This window comes from Takifugu flavidus, chromosome 1 (genome assembly GCF_003711565.1).
Source record: "Takifugu flavidus isolate HTHZ2018 chromosome 1, ASM371156v2, whole genome shotgun sequence".
Classification (NCBI taxonomy): Eukaryota; Metazoa; Chordata; class Actinopteri; order Tetraodontiformes; family Tetraodontidae; genus Takifugu; species Takifugu flavidus.
The window spans coordinates 27,067,038-27,075,163 of record NC_079520.1 but is presented as its reverse complement, the minus strand read 5'-3'; the positions used below and the strand labels follow the sequence as shown (position 1 = coordinate 27,075,163).

At 45.5% G+C, this 8,126-nt stretch overlaps 3 protein-coding genes across 3 annotated transcripts; 2 read left to right on the top strand and 1 right to left on the bottom strand.

The window, feature by feature from the left end:
- The first annotated feature begins 16 nt into the window (after positions 1 to 16).
- On the top strand, positions 17 to 2,724 carry cd79b (CD79b molecule, immunoglobulin-associated beta). Its single transcript, XM_057058582.1, has 5 exons — positions 17 to 247; positions 918 to 1,199; positions 1,276 to 1,394; positions 1,714 to 1,767; positions 2,352 to 2,724. The coding sequence occupies exons 1-5, from the start codon at positions 196 to 198 to the stop codon at positions 2,439 to 2,441; spliced, it is 597 nt and encodes a 198-aa protein (XP_056914562.1). The 5' UTR covers positions 17 to 195; the 3' UTR covers positions 2,442 to 2,724.
- Positions 2,725 to 2,742: 18 nt separating this feature from the next.
- LOC130539880 (interferon a3-like) lies at positions 2,743 to 5,392 on the bottom strand. The gene is made up of 5 exons (XM_057058609.1): positions 5,211 to 5,392; positions 3,455 to 3,541; positions 3,217 to 3,366; positions 2,960 to 3,040; positions 2,743 to 2,881 (listed from the first exon to the last, which is right to left on the bottom strand). Exons 1-5 carry the CDS (start codon positions 5,334 to 5,336, stop codon positions 2,783 to 2,785), a joined length of 543 nt encoding a protein of 180 aa, XP_056914589.1. The 5' UTR covers positions 5,337 to 5,392; the 3' UTR covers positions 2,743 to 2,782.
- Positions 5,393 to 6,490: 1,098 nt separating this feature from the next.
- LOC130539874 (interferon a3-like) lies at positions 6,491 to 7,675 on the top strand. The gene is made up of 5 exons (XM_057058595.1): positions 6,491 to 6,700; positions 6,778 to 6,864; positions 6,953 to 7,102; positions 7,279 to 7,359; positions 7,438 to 7,675. The coding sequence occupies exons 1-5, from the start codon at positions 6,575 to 6,577 to the stop codon at positions 7,534 to 7,536; spliced, it is 543 nt and encodes a 180-aa protein (XP_056914575.1). The 5' UTR covers positions 6,491 to 6,574; the 3' UTR covers positions 7,537 to 7,675.
- The last annotated feature ends 451 nt before the right edge of the window (positions 7,676 to 8,126 follow it).

Sequence of the window (8,126 nt, the reverse complement as noted above, 5' to 3'; positions counted from 1 at the left end):
AGAAATGTCACAATTTCTTTTGTTATCCGTCTGAGGGGCTGAGCTCGGTGTCGCTGGGTGTTAACTGTCAGCCTTGCGTGCATCCATGCGTGACACACATGCCCACTGGTGCGAGCGCGTCCTCAGCTCTTTCTCAACAGGTCTGCGGGGATATTTAGACGTGTGTGCACGGTGAGGAGACTTTTCTTCTGCATCATGAGCTGGCTGCTGGCTGGATGCTACGGGCTTGTTTTGATGACCATCTCAGGTACTTTTGGACCGTTCTGTAACAGTGATGCAAATTAAGAGGGAACGCTTGCAGTGTTGATTCGAAATGTGTGTTTTTGGTCGTAAATGTTGGCCGCTTGCGTGTTTTCTTCGACTTTATGCAGAAATCTGGCTCTTATTTTTAGGTTTAACTACAGCCTAGTGTTTTGCATACTATTTTTGATGCTATTGTACCATTACTTCCTGCCCATCTGTGAAGAAGAGGAAGTTTTCTTCAGAGAAAAAAGGGCCATTTTTGTTTAGTTTATTTTAACTGCACGTGAGTTATTTTGGTTATAAAGCAACGCATTCCCTCAATAAAATCTAATCATATTACAGACTATAAGAGGCTAACTGTGTTAATGAAAAGACGTGAATTTAAATAATTTTTAATGTAATTTTAATAGTCTGAAATAAGCTTTTACTGGTTTGCGTATTCCATTAATGAAGCCTTATCTCTGCTGCTCTTGTCGCTGTTTTCTGTGCCCTATCAGAGGTCACATATCTGCCAAATGGTCCAGACTTTTGACCTCACGAATTGTCTAGCCTTGAATGAGTTAAAGTGTAGACCTCATGATGGGATGGGTACGTCAGCATCGTCGAAGCTGGTGGGGAGGAGAAATCCTGCAGCGAAACGTGCCGTAAACGCAGCCTTAAATGTTCCTCCTCAGGGGCCCTGCAGATCCGCCAGTCTCCCCGCTTCATCGGTGTGGGAACCCGGCACCTAGTGAGGATCCACTGCTCGGGCACATCAGGCCTGGTGCAGTGGTACAGGCTCAACAAGTACAACGAAGACCGGAACAAAGCGGAGGAGGTGAAGGCAGAAGGGAGGATTAGCTTTCCGAGCCCAGGCACCCAACTCTTCATCAGCGCTCTGCGTGTTGAGGACAAAGGGGTCTACTTCTGCAAGGTTAACGACACGTGGGGGCCTGGGACCGAGCTCCAGGTCTTCAGTAAGGGAACTGCTCAGAGAGCTCCTTCTCTGACATCCAGACATGTCACCACTAACGTGCGCTCTTCCTCTCCCAGGATCTGGCAACCGAATGAAGGCTCAGTACAGGACCAACATGAAGGACGGCCTCATCATGTTCCAGGCTCTGCTGCTGGCTGTGTGCATCGCCGCCCTGATGCTGCGCAAGCACAAACTGGTGAGGGCAGAGGTCACCGCCTGGCGGTTGGGCAGGACATCTACTAGTCAGGTGTCATTTTAGACAAAAAAAAGCAACACACATTTTTATTTAAGACCCACACACACACACACACACACACACACACCTTCCCCCCATTCATGAATAAAAATCATTCCAGCTCTTCCGAGTAAAGCAATAAATGAATGTGATGATCCTGCCACTGCTATATGGGCTCCTTATGGGGTTCCTTTCATTTTTACTGAGTAATTTTCTTTTAAACTTTTGAGCTTGAAGAAGAAAAAGCGGCGTAACTTAATGCTAATTTGCTCTTTCTCAGCAAGAAAAGAGGGACAGCCTTTATGAGGAGCCTGAAACTGATCACATCTACGAGGTTTGTGCCTTCTCTGTGTGTGTGTGTGTGTGTGTGTGCGTGCAGGTCAAGAACGTCTGATTTTTCTACAGTGGAGTTATTGCTCCCTGAACGCACCACGAGCTTTCAGATGCGCATGTTGTTGTTTATTTTCTCTCATCACGCCGAGCAGCAAATTCATGATCACATATTTGCATATTTGGCCAAAATGACCAAAGACGTGAACGTTTATCAGGAATTATTCAACCGGGTCTTGACAGCAGCATATTTACTGATGTTAGCAACACCTGGAATATGGTTTTAGATATTTAAAGTTCAGGATGTTAAACTTTAGGCTGTTGTTCTGGTTCATTTGTTTGATGAAATTACCTCATTTAACATAAACTTTATTCACAATACAAGCATTTAGGTTTTGTGCATATGTTCTTTATCCGTTTCCGGAGAACCAAAAGGAGGCGGTTTCAGACTTTTACTGTTAATCTCCTAATCTTAAACTCAGATCAGTGATTAAAAACTAGACGAAAAATGTCAAATGTCAGTTTCTGTGTTACGAAAATGCAAATAGGTGTCAGTCTGCTCACTTCCTGTTTACTCCCGTCTGTCAGGGTCTGGCAATCGAGACGTGTGATGGGGGTCTGTATGAGGAACTATCTGTGTACACCCGGCCAGATGAAGCCGAGGCCCCGTGGAAATGACCGGGGGCCAGCTCGCCACGGGGCTCCGACAGTCGGTCAAGAGCAGAGTTGGTTATTTTTCAGAACCAGGGGGATTTTTTTTTTGCTCATTATCTGCTTCAGTGTCTTTGCTGTTGATTGGGAACCTAGTAGTGAAATAAGCTCAGTTACAACTCATCATTTATTCATGTAAATACTCACTTTCAGGAGTTTAAAAAAGGAAAACACCCATATTGCTAAAATCATTTTTATTTGTTCCTCTGTTGTTTGATTTCAGCTATAATAAATAAACAGGCCGACACAATCGGACTGGTTTAAATAAATGCATAAATAAATAAATAGGCAGCAGGGGGATGAAGGTGTCAGGGGGTGGAGAGCAGTGTGGAGACCAGCAGATGTGTTTGCATCAGGAGAGTTTCAATTTCCTCCCTGATCAGCTCCCAGGCTGCAGCACTGTAGTCCTGCACACAGAAGAATTCACCCTCAACTCTCTCGCTGATTCCTGGTATCAATAAAGCGGATTAAACAGGCCGGCCTACCATCTTCTTCAGGATGTGGTTGGACAGCCTGTTGAAATACCTCTCCACCTCCTCGCTGCGCTTGTGTCCGGGGCTCACCATCTAAACACAGCGAATGGGAAATGTTTCTGCCTTTTATTAGCGCTGACCTGTGGCTGCTGAGTCTTTAATCACCGTCCAGTCAACAGGACCCAACAGAACTCAGCCCCAGCAGCCTGATTCATGCAGGTCCTTCAGGCTTTTTTAACATGAACGAGTAAAACCAGGCTGAGACTTACGCAGGCCTGAAGATTGTCCGCCTGTTGGGTCAGAACATTGATCACGTTTTCCACTTGCTTCTCGTCCCATGATGCACCGCTGTGATCCTCCATCAACAGAGCAACTGTCTCGTTCATGATCTGAGCTGCCAGGGCCAGTTTGTCCTCAGCCTGAGTGTGAAAATAGACGTCAGAGACTCACGTTTTTATCCCCCAACACACTCTTTGCTGCGGCCTCACAAAAACCAGCAGGACTCACCGATGCGTTGAAGGTTTGTCTGTAGAGCTCCTGAGGGAAGATCACCATCTCCTCAGGCTCCACTGAGCTGTTGGTGGAGTTATTCACCTGCACACACACACACACACACGGTCTTCATCTGTCCACACAATAGAAGTAATCTCATTCAATTAATCACCAGAGGAGACAGAGCAGTTAGTGAAGCTTCAGCCCTGTCTTAAAGACATAAAGTCTTGGATGTCAAATTTCCTTCTTAATTCAGGAAAAACTGAGGTCATGGTGTTTGGTCCTGAACCTCTCGGGAATAGATTAGATCACATGATCACTCTAGATGGTATCTCATTAACATCTAGTCTCTCTGTGAGCAATCTTGGAGAAACTTTTGACCAAAATCTCTCCTTCAACTCACACATTAAAAGTCTCTAGAAGTGCCTTTTTTCACCTGAGGAACATCACAAGGATCAGGAAACTACTGACCCACCATGATGCTGAAAAGTTAGTCCAGCATTTGTTACTTCCAGGCTGGACTATTGTAATTCGTTATTATCAGGGTGTCCAAACAACTCTTTAAGAAGCCTCCAGGTCAGGGGTCAGCAACCCAAAATGTTGGAAGAGCCATATTGGACCAAAAAAACCAAGAAACAAATCTTGCTGGAGGCGCAAAAAATTAAAAGCCTTATATAGGGCTTATAGGCAACACATGCTGTGTCTATATTAGCTGTATTAGCCTACTTTCCAAATGATAAGTAGGCTACAAATACATAATGAGCATTCATGATGATTACAGAAATTATATTAAAACAATTTCCATTTTCATATTTTTGAAAAAGCTCCAGGGAGCCACTAGGGCGGCGCCAAAGAGCCGCATGCGGCTCCAGAGCCATGGGTTGCCGACCCCTGCTCCAGGTGATCCAAAATGCTGCAGCTAGAGTTCTAACAGGTATTGACAAAAGAGATCACATGACTCCTGTACTGGCGTCTCTTCATTGGCTGCCCGTTAAATTTAGAATAACTATTAAAACCCTTCTTTTGACCTACAAGGTCCTCAGAGGCCTAGCTCCATCCTACCTGGAGGAGCTAGTGACACCTTATCATCCCAATAGACCGCTCCGCTCTCAGAATGCTGGTCTACCTGTGGTAGAGTCTAGGCCTTAGAGACTCTGGGGACCCCATTCTACCCCTAGAGTCTAGGAGTAGAATGGGGGGCCGAGCATTTAGCTACCAGGCCCCCTGCTGTGGAACCAGCTCCCTGTCCAGGTACGGGAGGCTGACTCCATCTCTACTTTTAAGATTAGTCTTAAAACCTTCCTCTTAGCTATGCTGTTATAGGCCGAGGCTGCCGGGGTCCGGAAACATGATCACCTGACAGGCCTCTGTCACCACACTGTCTCCTCTCCTCTCCTCTCCTCTCCTCTCCTCTCTCCTCCTCTCCCTCCTCTCCTCTCCTCTCCTCTCCTCTCCTCCCCTCCTCCCCTCCTCTCCTCTCCTCCCCTCTTCCCTCCCCTCCTCTCCTCCTCTCCTCCTCTCCCTCCTCCTCTCCTCTCTCTCCTCTCCTCTCCTCTCCTCCCCTCCTCTCCTCCTCCTCTCCTCTCCCCTCCTCCTCTCCTCTCCTCCTCTCCTCTCCTCCCTCCTCTCCTCTCCCCTCCTCTCCTCCTCTCTCTCCTCTCCTCTCCTCCTTTCTTCCTGTTAAAGGGGAGTTTTTCCTTCCGCTGTTGCTTGCTTGTCTGATTGTAACAGACCCTCTATAAATAAAGATTGATTGATTGACAATATTTACCATCGTGTCCAGCAGCTCCAGAGATTTGTGGCTGTACAGTCTGAATTTGTCATCCAGCCACCGGCAGCCCAGCGGGGAGCCCTGGCTGTACACGCAGAGAGAGAGGCACACAAGGAGGGTCAGCATCTTTCACTCAAGGAGGTCCTCGACTCAGAGTCACTTCAGCTGTGTCCCGGTGTTGTGTTGGAGCAAACCTGTAGCCACTTTTTATATGCAGCGATTTCGTTTTCTACACACCTGAGGGGAAACACGCACTGTGGCTGCGGGTCCCGCCTTTGCTTTTCAATTAGAGCGCGTGCCTGCATTCCATTAGAATATTTTCGGTTTTAAAAGACTCCATTTGCATTTACGATGAGCTTCACTTTGCATTCGCACTTTATTTCGGAACATTTATGGCTATATTTTATTTAACTAGTTACTTATTCATCTCGACTGCTCCATAACAACAACAATTACAACTTGTGTTCGGTGTCTGGAGCTTTTCCAATTAAAAGCGAGGGAAACAGTGAACCAAGTGAAAGAGGAATTAAGGTTTGCTTCCTCCGATACGTCACAACGAAGGAAGCGTTTTATTGAAATAGCAGCGGTACTGAGTTCTCCTCTGTCCGTCAATGAATGAATGAATGAATGAATGGAAGAATGAATTTAGGAATGGGCGGATTAAAAAAAGAAGTTTATAGTAATTTCCTTAACCACATACAAATTAATCAAAATAAAGTACAATAGTACAATTAAATTACAGTATAATTAAAATAATAACAAAAATCATGATAATTTTATTCTATTGTATTTTTTCTCTTGATTAAGGCCGAAAATCCTCCCCCGCACCCGCGGTTGAAGGTTGATTTCGATGCCTGTTCGCCAGTTTGCTGACTGACTGGTTTCCATTCAAGGAAAATGTCAATTAAGCAGAGAAGAATTCAAGACATCGGGTATTCAGGATCAGGAGCTGCTAAACATCATGAAATGCCTCCGCAGTTCCCCTGAATGCACGTCAGCAGTTTTCATTTCTCGCTTTAGGGAACTTCCGTTAGTGACACCTTCCGTCCACAGTCCACGCACCTTTACAACAAAAACAACACTAATTACTATTTATAATGACGGTACAGCACTATCTGACTATTGCCGATACCCATTCTATTGAAATATGTAATATTTTAACCAGTGCTTTAATTCATGAATGACCTTCTCACGTGCTCTAATTGAAAAGCAAAGGCGTCAACCGCAGCCACCGCAGAGTGTTTCCCCCTCAGGTGTACAAAAAATGAAATCGCTGCATATAAAAAGTGGCTGCAGGTTTGCTCCAACACAACACCGGGACACAGCTGAAGTGACTCTGAGTCGAGGACCTCCTTGAGTGAAAGATGCTGACCCTCCTTGTGTGCCTCTCTCTCTGCGTGTACAGCCAGGGCTCCCCGCTGGGCTGCCGGTGGCTGGATGACAAATTCAGACTGTACAGCCAAAACTCTCTGGAGCTGCTGGACACGATGGTAAATATTGTGATTAATTGAATGGGATTACTTTCATTGTGTGGACAGATGAAGACCATGTGTGTGTGTGTGTGCAGGTGAATAACTCCACCAACAGCTCAGTGGAGCCTGAGGAGATGGTGATCTTCCCTCAGGAGCTCTACAGACAAACCTTCAACGCATCGGTGAGTCCTGCTGGTTTTTGTGAGGCCGCAGCAAAGAGTGTGTTGGGGGATAAAAACGTGAGTCTCTGACGTCTATTTTCACACTCAGGCTGAGGACAAACTGGCCCTGGCAGCTCAGATCATGAACGAGACAGTTGCTCTGTTGATGGAGGATCACAGCGGTGCATCATGGGACGAGAAGCAAGTGGAAAACGTGATCAATGTTCTGACCCAACAGGCGGACAATCTTCAGGCCTGCGTAAGTCTCAGCCTGGTTTTACTCGTTCATGTTAAAAAAGCCTGAAGGACCTGCATGAATCAGGCTGCTGGGGCTGAGTTCTGTTGGGTCCTGTTGACTGGACGGTGATTAAAGACTCAGCAGCCACAGGTCAGCGCTAATAAAAGGCAGAAACATTTCCCATTCGCTGTGTTTAGATGGTGAGCCCCGGACACAAGCGCAGCGAGGAGGTGGAGAGGTATTTCAACAGGCTGTCCAACCACATCCTGAAGAAGATGGTAGGCCGGCCTGTTTAATCCGCTTTATTGATACCAGGAATCAGCGAGAGAGTTGAGGGTGAATTCTTCTGTGTGCAGGACTACAGTGCTGCAGCCTGGGAGCTGATCAGGGAGGAAATTGAAACTCTCCTGATGCAAACACATCTGCTGGTCTCCACACTGCTCTCCACCCCCTGACACCTTCATCCCCCTGCTGCCTATTTATTTATTTATGCATTTATTTAAACCAGCCCGATTTTGTAGGCATGTTTATTTATTATAGCTGAAATCAAACAACAGAAAAAAATAAAAATGATTTGAACCCGGCAACATGGGTGTTTTCCTTCTTTAAACTCCTCAGTGTGATTATATATATATATGGCATTTAAATGTAAAAGTTATATTTCTGTTTGAATGTGTCTGGCTTATGGATCAGGTGCCGCATGAATATACTGTTGGATGCAGAGCACTGGCTGAACACAGCTTTTTCGATTTAAATTCTTTCCTCTGTTAAACATGTATCTCCTATGAGCACTAGGGGACAGTACAAGATCGAAACTAGCGAACATTTCATAAGAATAGAACAGACACCACATCCGTGTTTGCAAAAAGACAAGCACAGCAACTTCAATGACCTGATAGAAAAGAGATAGCATTGTTTTTTTATTTACTTAAAAAAAAGGTGTATAATAGGGAAGTTAGGCAAGTTCGTAAATGATTAATTAAAACTACGGCATCGCAAACCATTCCAAACTATATTCTGTTTACAACTGCTTATTATTCGAACA

Coding starts and splice junctions, on each gene's coding strand:
- LOC130539874 (XM_057058595.1), top strand. CDS start 6,575: ATGCTGACCCTCCTTGTGTGCCTCTCTCTCTGCGTGTACAGCCAGGGC. Junction 6,865..6,952: donor GACAAACCTTCAACGCATCG/GTGAGTCCTGCT, acceptor TTTCACACTCAG/GCTGAGGACAAACTGGCCCT. Junction 7,103..7,278: donor CGGACAATCTTCAGGCCTGC/GTAAGTCTCAGC, acceptor CGCTGTGTTTAG/ATGGTGAGCCCCGGACACAA.
- cd79b (XM_057058582.1), top strand. CDS start 196: ATGAGCTGGCTGCTGGCTGGATGCTACGGGCTTGTTTTGATGACCATC. Junction 1,395..1,713: donor TGCTGCGCAAGCACAAACTG/GTGAGGGCAGAG, acceptor GCTCTTTCTCAG/CAAGAAAAGAGGGACAGCCT. Junction 1,768..2,351: donor AAACTGATCACATCTACGAG/GTTTGTGCCTTC, acceptor CCCGTCTGTCAG/GGTCTGGCAATCGAGACGTG.
- LOC130539880 (XM_057058609.1), bottom strand. CDS start 5,336: ATGCTGACCCTCCTTGTGTGCCTCTCTCTCTGCGTGTACAGCCAGGGC. Junction 3,041..3,216: donor CGGACAATCTTCAGGCCTGC/GTAAGTCTCAGC, acceptor CGCTGTGTTTAG/ATGGTGAGCCCCGGACACAA. Junction 2,882..2,959: donor ACCACATCCTGAAGAAGATG/GTAGGCCGGCCT, acceptor TTCTGTGTGCAG/GACTACAGTGCTGCAGCCTG.